Consider the following 22,128-nt stretch of genomic DNA (forward strand, 5'->3'; position numbering starts at 1 on the left):
GCCAGTGAGTGTGTATGCATGTGTGGTGGCTCCAAGGAGGGTTTCGGGAGGGGGTGGGGCATAAAAGATTTAGTTCCTCTGGCTGTATTGTTGTGGAGATAACAAATGTTTCCATTTAGTGATCATACATGAGTTATAAGTCCCAGGACATCGCTTATGCTCTTTGGGGGTGTTTGTGACTGGATTTGTGTGCTCACGCTTTCACAGCCTCCATATAGCCAACGAGTGGCGAGACCTTGGTGTAATAAGTGGAGCGCAGAGTTAGAGAGCATTGTGTAGTCTGAGTACAAAAGAGCCCTCTGTTCTGATGAGAGTTTTTTATGCTTCAGGTAAGCACAAAGACAAATTTCTGCTTGGCCTATCTGGGGGCTGTGTTCGATTCCTCGTGTTCGCTCTGTTCTTTGCAGTCAGATGGATAGACACGGTGGAAGGCAGGTGGAACACGGCTACATACATTGTGCCCTGACACATACACACACACAGAAGCTCTATTATGCAGCAGACCTCTCCATCCAATTGATCACAAGCATGAATTCCAGAACAAAAGGGAAATGTTCCACCTCAAAGAGCAGAGGATTTCTAAGAGAATGCCTAAAGGCGGGGTAGGGTCCTCACTGTACGGCTCTGAAGTCTTTGTAACAATGAATGAGTTATAAAGACAGTGTGAGCGCACACACATCCATAAGGGCAAGTGCTGAGCCCTTCAAACCGAGGGTCTAATCAGCACCCCAAAGCCCACCCACACAACGTCTCTCTGAATCTCTCCCTCTTCTGCTCATCTTATTTTCATTTCCTCTCCTCCTCCCACGTACTTGCCTCTGCATCCCCCCTCTCCCTCCTCCTCCCGAGCCTCCTTTTTCTCCCGTTCCCCTCTTCCTACCGCTCCCTTGAGGTGGCAGCAGTGGCGGCGGCGGCGGCGGTAAGGACGGCGGGAGGGTTTAGGGAGTGGTGGGGGACTCTCGGGAATGGTGGCCACTGCACGAGATCAGTGCCGAGGCCAGCTGAGTGCCTTCCCCATCCTGGTGGTGAAGTTGGAGGGTGAGGACAAGCTGGGCTGATCTAGGATCTGTGTCCCTGGGGAATGGGCGGTGACAAGGCCACAGGCGAATGCTGTGACGCTGCTAAAATATTAAAGCTAATGGGATCGTGGTGCTGTGTGGCCGCATACGTGTGTGTGAGTGTGTACATATAAGTGTGTATTGCTCATAGGCCGCAGCTACTTGAAGTGAAGTGGAGTGAACAAAGTGGAATGGAGATGGATAATGCATTACACTCTAAACATTGGCGTGGAAGAGAGAGTTTGGACCATAATAGAACAAAACCTACTTGCGAGTGTGAAAATGGTGAAGGGAAGGAGACGAGGCGAGACAGAAGGTGGGGAATGGAGAAAGGATGAGAGAGGGGGGGAAGAAATGACAGAGGAGAAGTGAGCAGAGAAGAGAGTAGCACATGAAAATTAGAAAAAATGAGAGACTGTTAAGATCCCTCAGCTGCCAATAAGTAGGCACATGCGCACGCACGCACGCACACACACTTACACACACAGCGGCTTGAAGCTATCATACACATTGCCTGGAGCACAATACAGCTCGTTAGTGGGTACATGCTCAAAATGAGTCCCTCTCCCTCTCTCAACCCCTCCATCTCTCAAGCAGTTGTCAATGTTATTATTTCCAAATGAATACACACAAATGCACTACATTGTCTGATAGAATATGCTATAAATACACTCTGTGTGCCATATGACAAACACACAAAGGAAAAGAAAGGGAGAGTGCCACGCTGCAAAACACTGAACTCTGTGATGCTATATGTTTGGGGGAGGAGAGAACATGAAAAACAATTAAAAATACAAGAGTAGGTTGAGTGTGTGTTAATGTGTGCATGTGAGTCTGTGTGTGTTGGAGAACACCCACAGCAACACTTGTTCATGTGAGACCTGAGAGAAGCGTGTTGAAATCAGTGTTGCTGTGTGCAGCTTGTGGGCATTCAGTTAAATTATGGATTTCAGCTCACTGTCTCTGTCACTCCCTCATTCACACACACACACACACACACACAGAAGGCGGATGTGGGATCTTGTTGCTGTAAGATATAGACAGAGTGCTGTTGTATCACGACGGCTGTGATGTTAATTAAAATCAGGCAGACGTTTGCAAAGAAATAAGTTGAGCTCATTTCCATTCTGCGGGAAAGTGGGAAAGTAGGCCACGCTTTGGAGGCGCGCCACCTTCACACTCCCACGGATGAAAAATGACTGACAAGCCGGGCGCAGAGAGGAAAGCGGAGGACAGGCGAGGAGAAGAAGATGACCTGCCTTGTTTGTTATCCCCTTCACAATGCACACAAACTGCAGACTGCCGTGCCAATGTGTCATACACTCTGGTTGTCACCTATCACATCTCCAAAGGCCAGAAGTGGGCCACAGAGTTGACTGCTGCTAATTCCTCCCGCTGCACCTCATCCTGGGCCATCTGTGTCACCTCTCATAAGGCCCATCGACTTGTCTAATGGCTACTGACACTGTTGCTTAGCGTTGATGGCACATTGTGATTTGTTAGTCTCGGGTAAAACGCTTGTACAGCTGCACAGTGAAACTCTGCGTGAGGCGCCGTCGTCGTCCCTTGAGTTGGTCACACGAGTTCATTTGCATAAGCTGCCTTTTATTTAAACAACGCACACACGTAACCACCTACAGCAAGCGCTCAGATACTCGTGCAAGCCTCCCATCAGCCCTCAGGGAGATATACGCACACAGACATGCATGCACATACACCTAATTTCCCAAAATCCAGCCCTACGTGCCTGCTGAGATGCAAGGATTTAAAGGAATTTGCCTGCCAAGGGGAATCGTGCTGGATTTCATCATTCAAATATGTTATTCCTGTGCCTCAGGACAATTTGCCGAGTATTAGAGAACATTCATGACTGGTTTCCATTGCCAGAAACAAGATCGAAAAGTTTTCTGCTCTTATGCATCTGTGAATCCACACTGATTGGGGAAAATGGAAGTGGAAAAGGTCACTCTGGCATAAAAGGTATGAATGGTATGAAAGGGATTTCTCCTGCAGATAACAACGCATTTTCTGCTTCAGAAGTGATAGATGATGTAAATTTCATTCAGATGAAGAGATATTCCATTATTCCAGCAAGTTAGTTTCTCCTGCACTTCATCAAAGGAGTGGCTTCAGGTGGTCTACTGGTCTATTATTATAAACCAGAAGAATACTTTCTGTAGTTTGAGAGCAGGCCACACTGAATTTTGACTGGTGCAAACGAGGGATCGAGGTTTGTTGTTCTTATTTGAGATGTACAGATTGTCCATAAAGTCTCTTTACAACTTGAAAAAATTATCACAAAAGCAGATGAACAAACAAATATATGGAAATTATTCCAAAATGAGAAGTAGAAGTTGAAGTTTTTACCCCATTTACTGCACCTCTACATGGGCACCATTAGTCGTACCAAGCATGTCAAGACGTTACTCAATTTCCTGCCATGTTTGCTGTAGCACAGCCTCATCAATGGTCGCAGTGGCATCAGCGATCTGTTGCTTTAGGTCAATGGATGTCCCGTATCTTTGTTCAATGCACAATATCTTTAACACAACCCCACAGAAAGAAGTCCAGGGGAGTGATATCTGGTGAATGAGGTGGCCAGGGAATCGGACCCTTCCCAGGGTTAGGGTTAGGCCATTTACCACTACCTATTTCATCAACAGGGTACCTGAAATACACAGATGCAATGTGATTAAAAACTTTGATAATCACTGAGTGCATATAACAAATAACAAATATGAGATATCTCATCAAGTGCCTTTGGGACAGATATTTTTTAATGGTAAAGATTAGAGATTTTATGGACCCCCTATAATTCAAATGGTGCAATGTAACTAACCTGGGGCTGAGTTTAGCATGAGGCTAAACACAGTTAACCTGGCTGTGACTAACAGTGAAGAAAAACCCAGATTTGAGTAATTAAGATTTTCAAGTGAGCGTATTTAATCTGCACACAAACTGAAGTGTGAATAATCCTTCTACACTGATTTTATGAGTGGTTATATGGTTATATGGTCAGTTCTTGGCTGGAGCCAGTAACCTCTGGGATTTAGGCCTACTGGTTCCTGCTTTTTGCCTTGAAACAGATGCTGGCCAGGAAATTGTTTGGCATATTGCCTTCAATAAAACATTGTGTTATTAGTCTTTGTCCAGATTGAACATAGTGAGTTAATTAGGGAGCTCAAAGTTGCTGATGGGTGGATTTTGTTACCTTTGGACAGAGCCAGGCGGTTACCTGTCTTCATGCTGAGCTCAGCTCACCAGCTGCTGGCTCCACAGCTACCACGAGTGATATACATTTCATCTAACTCTGGACAACACAGCAAGTGTGTGCATTTCCAACACTACAAAACTAGCCTTTTCAAATCAGCGCCACCTGCACCTACTCTCACCTACACATGCAACTGTCCCTGGGACTATAACAGCCTGTATAACAGAAAGCCAATATCTCTATTGATGAAAGGGAAGTAGATACATTTATACACATATGGACTTTAGCTACTGGAGTATGCATTGTATACGCTACTCCAGTCAGATGAATATACTGGAGATGCAGTTCAAGGTTTTTCATAAAAGCCTATAGTACTCTGTATTAATAAAGACTGAATTATTCTGTTCTTAAGTGGGTGTTTAAATAGAGTCTTGGAACAGGGGGACACTTTTCTGTGGTGAAACTACTTTTGCTTTAGATAATTGGCCTTTTCAAATAACCACTCTCCCGTTATTTAAGACTTAGCATGGCACAGGTCATGGGTATGTGGTGAAGTATGATAAAGTGATGTTTACAATCACATCAGGACTGCATTCTGGCCAGCGACCTTTCATCCGTCTCGTTAGAGTCTGAGCCGCTGCGGGGCCGCTGCGGGGCCGCAGGGGTCTGCGGACACAGTGGAGCCCCCCGCAGCTCGGAATCATTCCGCAGCGTTTAGCCAGGGAAAAACTCTCTGATGGCTTTTGTCTGGTGTGGACTGACGGTACAAAGACTCAGCACGACGCGCCTTTGATGCGTTTGATGCGGCTCATTAACAGTTTAAATTTACACCTGCCTCACGCATTCCTGCGGGAGCCCCCCTCACATGAGAGCTGCTGTTTGCTCAGCGTAAGGAAGATCTCAGCCTCTGATGTCTTAATGAAGTCGCAACATATTCCCTCTCGCTTTTTTTTTTTTTTTTTTTACATTCATGCAGAAATAAATGATTCCTGTGTGTCCACTTGATGGAGATATCCGCTGTAATGGAGCAAACCGGCTGGAACATCCCCTCATGTGTACTTAACACACAACTGGAACATTTTCTGTCTTCCGATGTTAATGGCCCGCAACATTTCTGCGGATATTGTCAGATAAAAGCATCTTTCTGTGATATAGTCACGCCCATTAAATTGATAAACTAAACTGGAGGTCATTTCATTTACACTTAAGAATCCAGCCCAGAGAGGGAAGGCCGGCTGCGGGTTCACTGCTGGGCGCTCTTATCCTCCGCTAATAAATGCAAACATTTGTTCCTGATGGCTCACTTAACCTCTTAATTTATGTATGACCACCAGAGGTCTATTCAGCCGAGAGCAATCGGTCAAACAGGCCTTCAGAGAGCGGCTCCGCGGGGCCCCTCCACCGCTTTCATCTCCGTCATCAGTACGCGTTTGGCGCAGCAGCGAGCGCCGCTCAGCAGCCAGGAGTGGCGCACAAACACGCCTAATTGTCCCCGCTTATTGACAAGTCGGTTCCGGTCTATTACCGATTTTCTGCTGCTTCGTGACGGAGCTCTAGCTGGGTTTGGGACATCTGTGGGGGGTCAGGGGTGAGGGCAGCCCCGGAGCTGCGTCCATCTGCCCAGCAAATACCCCCGGCCCTCAGACACCAGGCTGCTAAACACCTCTAAGTGCCTGTATAACATTTGCATTATTAGTCTTTAATGAGCGGCCCAACGTGAATACAGATGAAGCTTATTAATTTATCAATGAAACGCCGCCTTTCTTGATGATGGCTGCAGAGTGAGATGGAAATAACCACATTTCTCCCCATTATCCCGGCCCAGAGCTCCGCAGCCTGAGCGACTCTCTTTGTGCAATCAAAGGATATCAAGCTGAATCTAGGACAGGCATGCAACAGCAACTTCGATGGTTTCCTAATCCTCTAATCTTTTTTGAGGAGGACAAGTCTGAGATGTGTCCTGAAACCCAGTCAGTGGATTTACAAATAAATAAATAAATAAATAAAAAATTCTCTGTCGCTGCTTTCTAGATTTAGAGCTGATTTTAAAAGTGTAAATCCATGTGACAAATAAACATTGGATGTAAATGGCTCCACACTACTCTGTTTATGTGTGGGGGGGGGGGGGGGGGGGGGGGGGGGGGCTTTAGCAGGACTGCATCTGGTTTACATTCAGACATAAGAACTTAGTGTAATGCCGCATATACTGTTTCTTTGTATTTCAAAGGCAATGACCCTTCAAAATAAAGGACATAGCAGATCATGTAGACAGCACTTCAGTGGCCTGTAAGTGACACAAACTGTGAGTCACAATCGCCATCATCAACATGTGCTGCTGAATCGGAGCAGAGATCAAACATAAACATTGACACTGGGGTTAAACCTAGCCATAAAAAACAAGGGCAACCCCTATCAACACTGCAAAGTTGATGTCATTTGCATATTTACACATCCAGCAGCGCTACACAATGGAGCAACATTAACATTCATTTGGCTTGATTTCTTGTGTGAATCCACAGAGGTTAATCTAGTTTCACTCAGCATTTCTCTGTTTTGTCCTCCACCAGATTGTGAAGACAACACGTGGCTCTTTAGCAGCTATATGCTGCACATACTCAGCAGCTACTTGCTGTTGCTGTGGTTTTATTTTTGGTGCCAAGGTGGTTTGGTCATCACCATACCCCACCAAGCAGAGACGACATGTTCATCAATCTTACAACACATGCCACAAATACGCACAACACAAACAAATACAGACATAGTGCCAGTAGCAGAACACAAGAACATTTTTCCAGAGGAAGAGACTCGCTCGTATGTGTACGTGAATATGTGGGGCATGTTTTTCTGCCAGGCTGTTGGATGGTTAAGTTGTAGCATGTTCAGCTCACAGGGCAACTGTCGTGTAATAGTTTGCTGCTGCTGTATGCGGCACAGAGAGACTGATTCACAGCAGTGAAGTTATGGATATAAAACTGGAACAGCTGTCATCGTAGGTAATACCTCTTTTGCAGCAGGCGCGCAAACTATTGTTAATAAAATATTACTGAGTATAGCAACTTTAAAAATGAATTGTCGAGGACTACGTTATTTTTTGACGTTGACACCTATTTGCCATTATCCATGTGGGATTATTACCAACATTTGTGTGTACTCACATCTGCTCCCACCTTCGAGTTGTGTGGTTTTGATAACGTGGATAACCATTCAGCGTGTAAACATACTGCCTGTCTGTATCCCACCAATTGTGTTTGCCCTGTTAGGGTTACTTTTTATGGCCATCTCAGAAACGGGAGGCTGCTCTATTAAAGCTGAAGTGTCGGAGCAAAGACAGAAACTTACGTCAATGTGATACCTTGGTACCAAAGTTGCTGTTGTTGTTTTTTTTTTATAGAGCTCAGTAAATGTGATTCTAGATGAGAGAAAAATAAGACCAACAACTATAGCCTATTGCCATGGGAAAATGATTCAACGTGTGCAGCTGTGGTAATTTCTATTTCACAGTAGATATCAATCTGGGTCTGCAGTGATATAATTAAGTGGAGTAGATCATCTAAGGACAGGCTGTGGAAGTTGAAATCCTAATGGCTTTCTAATGTAGTCCATTACATACAGTCTCCACCCAGTGTAGTCAGCTGTGGTGAAATCCACATTTTGAAGGGCCCGCTTGGCACCTGTACTCCAGCCAACCCCACCCACCAAACAGACAAAAAGGCCCTTGCTCTGGCGGAACAAACCGGGTTTGGCCCACTCATTGGGTTTGTTAGCCCCACGGAGACCTTGAATATAGAACAGCTATTCTATCTAATGAGGCAGAACTTCATGGCTGCCTCTATAAAACTTTGTCAGCCTTCTGTTCTCTGGCAACAAAGCCTGAATTTTTTAAAGTTTCACCCATTTTTTTTTCCCAGTGACACACAAACTGTTAAGATGAATCGAACGCTGGTTTTTTCCTTTTGGTGACGCGAGACAAGTGTTACAAACAAAGATGACTGAGGAGAAATAGGGCGCTTAGACAGGAGGAGCGATCAAGTATAACGCCTCCGTGGGGAAAGCTTTGATGACATGGGGTTGTAGTTTTATGAAATAGCCTACATTTGGCTTTGTGTTGAGGGTCTGTGAGGAATTGTGAGTGAAGATGTTTTCCTCTCCTTTTTATGTTCTAATCTATGAAGATGCTTTTTAGACCCAATTTGACTATTTCTCATTTATTGTGAGTGAAGATAATTAGATGTTGCCTGCTGTGTGTGTTTGTGTGCCTGCAAGGATTTCTGTTTACATAGCTTGTTTTTTCTCTTTGATGGCGACGGAGAGCCAAAATGTATCACGCTAACAGCCTTTCATAACTTTATCGCTTCGACCTGTAACCATAACAATTGGTTACATGTTGAAGGGTTCTCTGGGATCAAACATTTAGCCTATTTAAGCAGTGCACAAAAATATTTTGGTAGTGAGAACAGCTGATGCTTTTACAAAATCAATAAATAAGTGTTTTCTAAGTGAAGAGAGGGGCTCCTTCTCTTCTCTTCGCAAATGCTACAAAAGTGTGGCATGTCAAAATAAGAATACCAGTGTTAAATTGGTGCTTAGTAATGTGACAACATGGTACAAGTACTTCTAATACTTTTAAGGCAAACAAAGGACTCCCCCTAAGCCCAATCAGTTGGTCCCCTCTCTTATGGAGCAGAAATAACTTAAAACTAAAAGAACACCTTTCGAGGCTCTCATAAAAAGTCACCAGTTTACAGTTGCTTCCAACATAAAAAACATTGGCTGCTTGGAAAACAGGCCCGTGCCTGGTAGGAACATTCAGCAATTCAGCCGTGATTAAAACTCAGATAGACCACTTCTAAAAAACAAAACCACAACTCATCTGCACTCTCAAATCAGGGTCGGTCCATCAGCCATCATTTATTTGCATTTCACGTTTCCCACATTAAGTACAATTCAGTGCACTGACAACAAACAGCCTATGAGGTGTGAAGACTTTGACACGTCGGATCAGAGGGAACCACATTTCAGACAGATATGCCCACTCATAAGCTGTCATGCAGCGGAGGGTCTCGAGTGGCTCACTTCTGTAGCATCTCATCCCGGCCTGGCATCACTGATCCGGGAGATCTGAGGATAATTTTGTCCTTTAGTAGAAGGCATACTTTGGTGAACACATTGTCTTTGCAGCCTTGCCTCATTAGCCTTCTCATGGCCTGCATGAACAATCAAGGCTGGGCTACTGAAATATTGATTAGCTCTATACTGGGTACAGAGATATAGCTCTTTTTTTTTTGGTGTTGGGCGTGTTGGGTGCCCTACAGACCATTTGTTGAACACAGTTAGCTGTCTTCGGTGGTTGTTAACTCCCAAGGGGAAACAATGCCTTCCCTTCAAAAACTTAATGCCACACGGAGAGAGAGCACACACTGCTCCTGATCACACTTATACTGCAGCCATGTGAATGTGCGCATATGTACACGTATGTATGTGTGTTTGTGTAGCCTGCGTGCTGCAAGTGTGTGTGCTCTTGGTGTGCCCTTTAGTTTTGTGTTATATGAGGCATGTGCTGCAACGTTCAAAGAGAATTATACAGTGTTGTTTGTGGGGGGTGGGTGACTCCATAAACAGAGGGAGCTTGGATTCTGTGTGAGAGAGGAACCGCAGTGCTAAGTTTACAGCCAGCTGGACTTGTGTTACCTGTACAGTCCTCTTTAGTCATATTATTATAGCTCTGTGCCGTGCTCTAAATAGCGCTGTGGGGACATGAAACAGCAAGAAAAAAATGAGAGAACTAAAGAGAGGTATAGGAAAGGTGAGATGGAGGAAGAGTGGGAGAGCAGATAACAGGGAGGAAATACAAAGTGAAAGTAGGAGTTCTATTATCAAATAGGCACGTCTAAAAAACATTTCCACCTTAGCTGCTAATGCTCTAAGTGATTATCTTTTGTGACTCATTGAGTCTATAAAGTGGGTTAGTGGGTTATTGCTTAAAGTTAAAGAGCTAATAAGTCTCAAAATGTTTTTATTCATAATGGGAATCATTTTGAGGCAAAGAAGTCTGTTGTAAAGTTCATCAGTGATAATGAAATCTCATTAAAATGAAATAGGTCCACACAGTTTGTTAGGATGTGGATGAGATTCTTTAATCTTATAAAGAGGAACTGATCATTTCAACATTTCATGTCTCCGATCAGTATAACGAAGATATTCAGGCAGAGCAGGGCGGTTTTACCACACGTGTCTTGACGCACGAGTGTTAAAGTATTTCAATTCAGAGGGAATACAGACAAGATAAAACAAAAATACTCATGTGAACACGTTTAGGTTATGTGATGACACCAGGGTCAAATGGATTTATCGAAGAGCCTCTGGCTCAAGGAAGATTTTCTCTGTCACCAAATGTAGTTTCTTGCTGGGAGCAGATGGTGGTCATTGTTGAGCTTCAGCCATTGTTGTCTTTGTAATCAAAGAGGTCATAATGCCCCCTCTGATCAGCTCTACATTTTCAGGACGAGCTGGATGTGATGTTTTTAGAAGGTGACACAACAGGTGCTAGTTTACTGACTAAATGGATGATGTGATAGAGAGAAGAGTTGAAACCGATCATGCATTTCACAGCTGGAGATGGGTCTTGGTGAGTAAATGAGGGAATTTTGATATTGAACTTAACACATAGTCAGTTAATCCCAGCATTCACCATGGAGCAGTAGGAAAAAAAAAAGAAAAACTCTTTTAAGATGAGAGAAGTTATGTGAGAATTAATTGCCCCACAGGAGTCCACAGTCTTGAGAGCAGCTCTTTGAGGTTCTGCAGCAACCCTTTGAGTTAAAGACTAATGTCAACATGCTATGACTATATGTGAGAAAAGTCAGCATAACACTTTGTGTTTGGATCATGAATGCACGCCATTTTAGTTAAATACATCTAGTATGTTAAACTGAGTAAGGACTTACTGAGTAAGACTTCATTCTCCTGTTGGTGTCGACGGAAAATGGCGATTACTTATTTCATTTCATTCATTATTCACCGTCTGGACAGTGGGCACATCTAAATACCACAACAGTCTTGGTAATTCCATCTGGACCAAAATGGTGAAATGATAGACCGACTTTCTCACAGAGCCATGCAGCGATTGTGGATGAACACAACTTATCCAGTGTCAATTCTCCAGTGACTGTCTCACACTTGTCAGCTCCAAATAACTTGTGTGTGTGTATGTGTGATAGAGCAGATCTGTTTCTGGAGCAGCTGCTCTGAAGTTATAGTGTTACTTTAATGCTCTTATATAAACACTGCCCCAGTGCTCACAGTTTAGCTGTGTATTTGTCCTTTTTTTGCGCAGTAATGCTGTGCTATGCATCTGTTACTGCTGTGTCTGCACGATAACTAATTTCTCATCATGAGGGTGTTAAGTGAACCATTTGGCCAGTAAAAGGCCTCTCTACAGATCCCTGTAAGCCTGAGACAATGTCCCATTGATTAACAGATTATCACAGCCACTTATGGTTGCTAACCTGATTTTAGCCACTTCAACTCCACACATCAGATGCAGCTCATCTGCTTGTTGGTGTCCACTGTTGAATGCACACGAAATGCCACGCAAGGGGAGACATAACTTCAGATGAGTGATATCCAGATGCTTGCCATTCCCTTCCTCCATACTTCTCTTAACCCATCCACCCCATCTATTCATTCGGAACACATACAAGCTGTCACAGTGCAACCACCAGGCGTAGACACACAAACACTGAGCATTTTATTAACGTGCTAACTTCAAGGTTCTGTGTTTTTCTTTAACATGAAGATTTTGGCATTAAGAGAATATCATACTCACAAAACATCCTCAAACAAGACACAAGCCCCTAATTCCCCCCTAGATTCTCCCACTGCTAGACTGAGGCAGGGACCAAACTCGGGCCCCTGTACCTCCCCTATATCTTGTTCCTTTATTCAGGCCTGATGTGCCAATCTTTATGTGCGCTCCTTCTGACCTCCCCTCAATCCCGCTCCAGAAAGCAGTGATGGAAACAGCTCTGAACAAAAGCGGTTGAGATTCAAAAGCAGTGAAAAGAAGAATGAGAGGGGAGGGGGGAGAGTTTTTTTTTACGGAGGGGGTTTCCCTGATAGCCCTTAAATCATCATTGGAAACTCATTAGAAAGCTGGCTGGGTTTGGCGGAGACGGCCGCACAGATTGCGCGCTCCCGATCACAATACCGGTAATGAAGTGGAAGCAAAGAGGGAGTTTCCCCGGACAGATTTCTTTGCACTAGTTACTGCACTGGCCCTAAAGTTTCCTCACAATCTGTGTGTGAGGTGTAAAAAGCTGTATTCATGAGATGTTAACCGTTTTGTTTGTCGAGAGGAATTTATTCAAAGCGTTGCAGCCATCAGCGACAGATGGGCTGGAAGGTGATGGGTGGGAGCAGAAGTTAACTAAGAGAAAAGGAGACGCAGACAGGAGAAGAGACGTCAAATGTGACTGGACATTATCAATCTGGAGGCACTCTGGTGCCAGTCCGTGCTGCTGCTCTGCTCAGCTCACTGCCTGTTGCATACTATCCCGCTTCTTTGCATCGGCAGTCACAATGATAAGCGGCTACAGTGATCCTGTGCCATTCGGTGCAGTTTCATCTGATAATCTTTCATTAGGGGCATCTTATGTCTATTGGCGTGCATCTCCTGCACCAGTCAATTATGCTTGCTATGATCCGAAGTGTCAACTAGGAGCCTCACATAGTGTTGATACATTGAGGGGCCAATTAACCTGTAAATCAGTTTATCATGTATTCAATCTAATTCAATCAATCCGAGTTTAGGGGTAATAGTTGAAGAGCTCATTTGTAAATGGTGAGCCGTCTTCTCTTCCAGACCTCAGACCACCGTGCAACTTCCTCAAGTTGCTCTCTGAAGCTGAGGGCATTCAGTCCTAATCATTTTCATCAATAGCGTTGAGGATGAGGCCATTATCCAGCCGAGCCCTGAGTGGGTCCTCTGCTGGAGAGGCGATAATTGGATAATTAGAGCTGGGAACCAATTAGGGCTCTGCGCTTGTGATGGCACGCGAGTTAAGCAAAGGTTAGCTGAGAGATGAGGGGGTGTTCAGTGCTCTGATCGATTATCTTGGACACCCTCCCCCGACACACACACACACACACACACACACACGCACACATCTTTCCTTTCTCACCCTCCTGCTCCCCCCCCCCACTCTCTCTCCCTCCGCCGCTTATCTGCTGGACAAAAGAGACCAAATCGCCTATTTCCATCTCAATGAGTTAAGCCCCAGCAAGAGGCAGGGATCAGGCGACCAGCTTCAGACCCGAATACCCGGCGATCGCCAGAGCAAATGGGAGCACAATGCTGAAGAGAAGAAAGGAGGGAGATGGGGGCTGGGGCCGCTCTAAAGATATATTTATATATGTTAAAGAAAATGCTAATATGTCTGGTGAAGAAAGAAAGGGATTTCACAGACTCGCTCTAATTCTGCTATTGTCCAACTCGCGTGCAGACGGGCGAGATTGACACGGTGGTCACGTGAGAGAATTATTTTTCTGAGGTGTGTGTCCTTCAAGTGACGGCTTTACTTTTGGGGGATGAGGATGCAAAGGTCTGCCCAGCATTGCACTAAAAAAAAAAAAAAAAAAAAAAGATACAACTAGAACCCCCCCCACTCCAACCCCTTTCTTTCAAATGCACACGTACATGCACGTGGAGAGATTTTAATCCGCCAGGCGAGACTCAGTGTAATTTGTCTGATTGCTGTTGTCTTTGTGCGTGTGTGTGTGTGTGAGAGAGAGAGAGAGAGAGAGAGAGAGAGAGAGAGAGAGAGAGAGAGAGAATGCGGAGCGGAGTCCTGTCTGCTCTGAACACACAAAGGCGCCTGAGCAGGATGACTGTCTCACGGCGGAATGAACACATGTGGCTGAGCTCACACCGGGCTCTGTGCTGGAGAGCCAATCAAACATCTCCAGGATCGGACTTCCTGGTGCGGCTGCAACAAATTTTTCAGTTGCATCATCTCATCGCTTGCTATCATTGCAGTTGACCTTCTCCACCTGACAATAACAGACTGGCTGTTCAGAGTTGGGGACACCAGGGATGGTTATTTAATCTGAGGCCCTCTTCAGAGAAGAGGGACTCTGCTGTCTTCCTCTTTCTGGTATTTGGAATGCTGTAAACAAACACTTGAGTTTCCACTATTAACATGCTACTGATTTTCATTCATTTCCCATGTAATCTAGCTGATTGTGGATGTAATGCATAAACTTATTGTTTTGTCTTTTCGATAATAATGAACAAAATTTTGGGCAGTGCAACAGCACAGTGGTTAGTACTGTTGCCTCACAGCAAGGTCACGGGTTGCTTTCTGCGTGGAGTTTGCATGTTCTCCCTGTGCCTGCGTGGGGTTTCCTCCCACCGTCCAAAAACATGGATGTTTAGGTTAATTGGTGGCTCATAATTGTTTGTAGGCGCGACTGTGAGTGATGGCCCTGCGGTGCGATGGATTGGCGACCTGAGTGGCTCCTTATCGGACCTCAGCAGAGCTTCATGGTGAGCTGATCATTTGGAGCAGGGAAAGAACACACAGGACAGCAGCTCTCCAGGACCAGAGTTTGAGACCTCTGCTGTAGGGTGTAGTGTAGCTCTGATGGTTACCTTATGTTTAAAGCATAAAAAAGTCCAAACAGCATTTCTGTTGCAAAAGGCATGTTCTCCAGATCACACTGCACCCTGTGAACCTCAGGGATGATGGTCACGTTAGAGCAGTTGCTGCTGGGAGTCGCTCCTGTTACGTAAATTCCCAGCCGTGGCCTCAATGGTGCTCAATGCTCAGTGTCAATGTCTGCCATATCCTTAGAAAAGAGAGAGAGAGAAAAAAAAAAAGAAAAAATCTTAAACATGGCATTTCTCCTATCTCAGAACATCCATCTATATCCATCTAACTTTATCAAACCATTGACAATTTTGAGAACCATTTGCTGTAATAGAACAGTTCTAAAAGTGCAGGGGCAGCTGTCATAAGGGAAACTACTATTGCTGCTATAAAATCTATGTTCTAATCTAAAATGTTTAGGTATTTGGGACCTATTTGGTAAAACTTAGGGATATGCCTTACAAGGCCACATTTACATTCACACTTTACTGATTTACTGCAAGAGAGAAATGGAAACAAAGATATAAGTCTAATGAGTCTATAAACAAAGTCAAAACCTTTGAAAGTGTGTGAAAGGTGTCAATAGTACTAGAAAAGCTTAATATGATTCAAAAATCATAATTTTTGTCAGACTTTGTCACGTACAGATTTATATTTTACATCGCATAAATGTATTTTAAATTGAATGGAAAAAACTCACCATAAAAACATGAACCTTCTGGGTAAGAGCTGACTCCAAACTGTGATTAATAATATATCTGTATTAGCAATAAGCAGTGCAAAGGAGAACTTCAATTCCAAAGTACATTTCTCTGAACACAAACTGTACATATATTTATAGTCATGCTTCTATTACAGACATTATAATATCTGACATAAAAAGGATACCTGTGTTTTCTTAGCTGAAAGTATACATATCACTTATATTAAATACTAAAGCTTTTAGTAGGGCTGTGGACAGCTACAGTGACACATACACAGATAAAAAGCACACCTTAAATCTGTTAACCTTAAATAAACCTGGCCAAATGACCGCATTGTCTTCAACTTATGCTAACGTTTCATAAAGCTTTACACAGTAAATAATTACACATAATCTATTTTTAATATAGTTAAAGACATCCATACTTACTGAGGTGGGCAGTGGAGGGTGCCAGGCAGGGTAGTCTTCGTCTTCCTATAATGGATTGCATTGCGTTGCGCCTAAAAACTGAAATGGATATAACGTGATTGAGTTGCTTCAGTCCAACATGGTGGTCACAGCTCTGTACAGCATAAACTGAATACGTTAATGGTCCTTTACTGCATATGGAGAATACAACTGTCCCTGGTCTCCCCTAAATTATTTAATGCTAGATCAGTTGATGATAGAATCTGATCTAGACTATCTACATGTCAAGGGCCTGAACGAGGATAGCTGTAGTGGTGATGAGAGTAAACGCTTATCTTTCACTTCACTATAAAAACTAGAAGACCCTTTAAATCTTTGAGAAATTAATGCTTTCTTTGAACGTTCTTCCAACTTTCTTCTGGGGTTAAATACTCCCTACTACAGAGAAAAATATCATGATGCTCAATTGGTACAACCAGTTTGATGTTGTTGTTTAGGTTGTTATGTTGATGAATGTTTATATGTCTAATTAAGTCAAAGATCTATTTACATTTATTTTCATACAGTACCCAAGTTTAAAGTCCATTCAGTCAACGGGATTTTCCACAAGAGCCCAAACCTGTTGACTGTGATGGATTAGGCTAAGACTAAGATCTATAAGGCATGCTATTAGCTAATGATTTATTACCCATTAATAACACAATTTATTACAGTTTATCAACTCTGAAAAAGGTGCCTGGTCGGAAAGTGGCAGCAGTGTTTCTATAACTCCAGAGTAAAATCTGGTCATTTAGCTGTGATGGCCTTAATCACAGTGATGTCTGATTAACCTTTAGGACAGGCCTGACTGTGTCTAACTATGCAAGCTGCCTGACTGGATGTTGTCCATTCAGGTGTCTCCTATTTGACTTTCTGCGGCAGATGGGCTCTTTATAGGACATGCCAACTGATATTAGCTTCTACTGCAAGGCAAGTGTTGCCCCTGAAAAAGCCGGTTGTGTGAGTGGGGGGGTGTATAAGGAGGAGAGGGAAAGAGAGAGAGGGAGAGTCAAAGTCTAATGGGAAGAATGAGAAAATCCCTTAAAGAGCCGTGACGGGGCCCGCTCGTTCTCTAAATGTATTTTAATAGGAGGGACCCTGATGTCCGGGGCAATTCATCTCCCATCTCCCTGTAATGAAAGGAGTCGTGGTCGGGACCGGGGCAGGTCTGGGGAAGGGGTGGGGGGGGGGGGGGTGATACAAAGGCTGCATGTGGCTCTGCCTCATTATGCTGCAGTTAGGCTGAGGTCTGCATAGAGGCAGCGGGGGTTAGGGTCCCCACAGACCGGCTCAGAGGCCACAATGCCGGCATGGGCTGCTGTAAAGGGAGACCCTGCCATGCCATTATCCCGCCGCTGCTAAAGAGGGCTTCATACGCCTTTGATATAATCTCACTATTGAAATCCTGATAAATCCCCCCTGCGTTTACAGCCAAATCCCATTTGTAACGGGTTCGTGGAAGGCTGTGTGAGTGCGTGCGTGACCGCCAGTGTGTGTGTGTGTGTGTGTGTGTGTGTGTGTGTATCGTCTTCACCTGCGCCTCTCTGTTCCGTCAGCCGAGGCCAAGGAGAGTCTCATGTTAAACCGGGCCGTTACACCGGCTTTAATTTAAAAAAAAAAAAAAAAAAAAAAAAAAAAAATCCCCCCTCTACAGCACACATCTCGTGAGCCAATCTGAGCCGAGACCGAATTAGAATAAAATCAATGTTAAAGTGGGTTTAGTCCTTTTTCTTGCCTCAGATATGATCTGATAGGCAAACAATTACTGGAATACAACACACTGGGGGAGTGAATAATGGAAGGCAAAGCAAATTCATGGAATTTATTAATGGGAATAAAATGAGCGCAGAGATGATGCTATTACCACCAGTTACACCACTTTTTTTTCTTCTTCTTTGAATATCTGGCACTGCAATTATTCAGGATGTTGAGCTGTCTCAGCATTATGGCTCTATCAAAGTGTGTTATATGAAATCTTATCCGTGTGGGTGAGCGGATCAGGGCACTGCGAGGCAGGAGGAGAGGACACCTCCTGTCATATTTGTGGATGAAGTGATTCTCCTGTCAGGGGGAGGTCAGTGACAGTTAAGCCGCCAGTGAGTGCTTTCGCCCGGGTGGGTTGCGTAGGACAAGTGCTCGAGGATCCAACAAGCCAGTGTTTAAGCATAAATCTCTACACTATACGCCTATAGGGTGAAGCATCCTGAACAGACACTCCTATTCAAATGCTTTGTCCTCTATCTCAGGGACACTGCGCATCTCCATCCTCCCCCAGTGTGTCGGTGCGCAGACTCATTTAACTGCCCGAGGAACATAAACAAGCAACGGTAACTATAGCAGTATTAAATCAAGCCCCGTGTTTAGCCCATATATTGGGTGCCAAGTTTCTCCGCACAGTCCAGGAATCTCTAAACAGGGTGTAGAGGTCTTTCAGAAGTCCCCCTTTTTTTCCCTCTCAAAGCCCGGATTGGTCACAGTGCGGCTCATTTGCATGCCTCGCCGTATAAACCCTCCCGCAGACACTGCAGCCCTCTTGCGCTGAGAGCAGCACACCTCCAGTAGAGCGAGAGCGGAGCGCATCCACAGCGCGCACTGACTGACATATGGAATATTTATTAGAGGCTTTATTCTAGAGAAAGAAATAAGAGCCGGGAAGGAAGGTTTTTTTTCTCCAGGTGTAGGTTGTTTAAACTTTAAACTGGACTTATTTCGGACAGTTTGTTGAATTTCTTTTTCTTTTTTTTCCTCTTCCTTTTTTTATTGGTGTGAAGGTGTCAGGATGAGAGAAACAGGGTGGAACGGGCTGGTGGTGCTTCTTTCTTTGCTGCTGAGCCTTTCTGCCGTCACGCAAGGAAAGACGGTGAAATACCAGACATTTGAAGAAGACGCACCAGGGACAGTGATTGGAAACTTGGCCAAGGACATATCCTCCGCTCCCTCTTCCTCGGGAGGCTCCAGGACCAATTTCAGGATGATGAAACAGTTCAACTCCTCTTTCATCCGTCTGAGGGAGAGCGACGGGCAGCTGACCATCGGAGAGAGGATAGACAGGGAGCGCGTCTGCAAACACACCCTGCACTGCCTCATCGCTTTCGACGTGGTCAGTTTCTCTAAAGAGCAGTTTAAACTCATCCACGTCGAGGTGGAGGTCAAGGACATCAACGACAACTCCCCCGAGTTTCCCAGGAAAGAGTCGAGTCTGGAGATCTCCGAGAACACAGCGGTGGGGACGCGGATCCCGCTGGACTTTGCCGTGGACGAAGATGTTGGGGTGAACTACATCCAAAGCTACCAGATCTCCGTCAACAGCCACTTTTCAATCGACGTGCTGAGCAGGGCCGACGGGGTTAAATATGCGGAGCTGGTGCTCATGAAAGAGCTGGACCGGGAGACACAGGCTTCTTACGCGCTGGAGCTGGTGGCGATGGACGGCGGAAACCCGTCCCGCACTGGAACAACGCGCATCAACGTCAAGGTGAAAGACTACAACGACAACAGCCCGGTGTTTGACAGGAACAGCTTCTCCGTGGACCTGCCAGAGGACGCACCGGTGGGCTCGCTCCTGCTGGACCTGAACGCAGAGGACCCGGACGAGGGGTTGAACGGTGAGGTGGTGTACGGCTTCGGCAACCAGGTGCCCCCGGAAATACGGCAACTATTCAGAGTGGACAGGAAGACCGGCCGCCTCACCCTGGAGAGCCCGATTGACTTTGAAAGTAAGACCACATATGAGTTCGACGTCCAGGCCACAGACCTGGGTCCGAACCCGAGTCCGGCCATTTGCAAGATAGTGGTGCAGGTACAGGACGTTAACGACAACGCGCCGGAGATCTCCATCACCCCCATGACGTCCATCACGGCGGGGATCGCCTACATCACCGAGGCGGCAGCCAGGGAGAGTTTCGTGGCTCTGGTCAGCACCTCTGACAGGGACTCCGGCGCTAACGGACAGGTGCTCTGCACCCTGTACGGACACGACCATTTCAGACTGCAGCAGGCCTACGAGGACAGCTTCATGATCGTCAGTACCAGCCCGCTGGACCGAGAGAAGATCCCCGAGTACAACCTGACCGTGGTGGCGGAGGATCTGGGCTCCCCTCCCTTCAGGACCATCACCCAGTACACCATCCGGCTGACGGATGAGAATGACAACGCTCCGGTGTTCAGCAAGCCGGTCTATGAGGTGTCCGTGGTGGAGAACAACGCGCCCGGAGCGTACATCACCACCGTGGTGGCGCGGGACATGGACATGGGGTCAAACGGGAAGGTCAGCTATAAACTGGCGGACACCTACTTCATGGGCTCTCCCATCTCCACCTTCGTGTCCCTGGACCCGGCCAGCGGGTCCCTTTACGCGCTGCGCAGCTTCAACTACGAGGTGGTGAAGCAGTTGGAGCTCCGCATCACGGCCAGTGATGGCGGCTCTCCGCCTCTGTCCGGCAGCGCCAACGTGTACCTGCGGATCTTGGACCAGAACGACAACGCACCGGTCATCTCCCAACCGGCCCTCAACAACGGCTCCGCCGAGGTGCTACTGCCCCGGGACGCCCCAGCTGGCTACGTCATCACCCGCGTGGAGGCGCGTGATGCGGACGAGGGCGTGAACTCGGACCTGTCCTACGGACTGGCCACCGGGGAGCCCTCCGTGTTGTCCGTGAACAAAGCCACCGGGGAGATTTACCTGAACCAGGTGCTCAGCCACGACGTGGACGAGACTCTCAGCGTGACCGTGACGGTGAGTGACAACGGCCGGCCCGCGCTCACCTCCACCGCCACGCTCCACTTCCTGATCATCGCGGGCTCCCCGCCGAGCGACAGGACGGTGTTCCCGGCGGGAGGCGGGGACGAGCCGCACGCGCACTGGGACCTGTCAGTGGTGATCATCGTTGTCCTGGCGGGGAGCTGCACGCTCCTGCTGCTCGCCATCATCCTCATCGCCACCACCTGCAACCGGCGCAAGCAGGACAAGGGCGGAGAGGACAGCGACTCGTACGGGGAGAAGGGCACGCTGGAGCGGGGCAGGAGCCACGTGGCGGACAACCCGCTGCTGCCGCTGCACGGAGCCGGGGGAGGAGCGGGCTTTGACGGACACTCCTACAGTAGCCAGCCGGGGGGGTTCACCTCGGCTCACCCCGGGGGCAGCGACATGTGCTCGGCCTCAGAGGACGGCAGCGAGGTGCCCTGTGTGTATGACTCAGACAGCAACACCAAGCTCCGAGGGAAAAAACACGAGGTGAGACGCACCTTTGGGACTCAGAGTTTTGTGTGGGCTGGGGGGGGGGGGGGGGCGCTTCAATCAGTCTGTCTGTCTGTCTGCAGTGTGACAACCAGCAGACATTAACCTTAGCTCTCTTTCTCCTCTCCTCTGCAGGGCTACTCCACTCTGCCTGGATATGGGAACGGAAAGGAGGCTGTGAGGCCCATCACCATCTGGAAGGGGAACTCTTACACCACCATCTCTGCCAGGGACCCAGCCTTCAGCGGCAAAGACAGTGGCAAGGGGGACAGTGACTTCAATGACAGCGACAGTGATGTCAGTGGAGACACAGGCTTAAAGAAAGATGGAGCAGTGGTTCCTCCCATGGGAGGCCAAAATGGTAAAGACGAAAGACCTGGCACATTTTGATGGACATTTAAAAGCGTTTGAGTTGGTTTGGAACGCTTTAGCTCCATACATAACTCCACTTTCTGTTTTCTCCCTCTCTGTTAGGTCTGTGGGCTTGTACAAGTGAGTGTAAGGTTCTGGGTCACTCAGATCGCTGCTGGAGCCCATCAGCAGCAAGAGCCAACGCAGCTCCTTCTCCGGCCCCCACCCTCTCCTCCTTTAACAGCCTCTCCAAGACGGCCTCCCTGCCCAGGGACCCACATCGCAGGGACAACTACTACCAGGCACACATCCCCAAGACAGTGGGGCTGCAGAGCGTGTACGAGAAGGTACTGCACAGAGAGTACGACTACGTCCTGGTCACCCCACCAAGGCCAGTGAGGGTCCAGGAGATTAGTGACATAACTATCCCTGTTTATAACCCCACCCCAACACATTGCCCCAACGACGACATCTAA

At 46.5% G+C, this 22,128-nt stretch overlaps 1 protein-coding gene across 1 annotated transcript; it reads left to right on the forward strand.

The window, feature by feature from the left end:
- The first annotated feature begins 965 nt into the window (after positions 1-965).
- Positions 966-22,128, forward strand: LOC115057546 (protocadherin-8-like). Its single transcript, XM_029524699.1, has 4 exons — positions 966-1,038; positions 18,837-21,298; positions 21,437-21,662; positions 21,776-22,128. Exons 1-4 carry the CDS (start codon positions 966-968, stop codon positions 22,126-22,128), a joined length of 3,114 nt encoding a protein of 1,037 aa, XP_029380559.1.

The sequence above is a fragment of the Echeneis naucrates genome, chromosome 17 (assembly GCF_900963305.1).
Source record: "Echeneis naucrates chromosome 17, fEcheNa1.1, whole genome shotgun sequence".
In the NCBI taxonomy this organism is placed as follows: Eukaryota; Metazoa; Chordata; class Actinopteri; order Carangiformes; family Echeneidae; genus Echeneis; species Echeneis naucrates.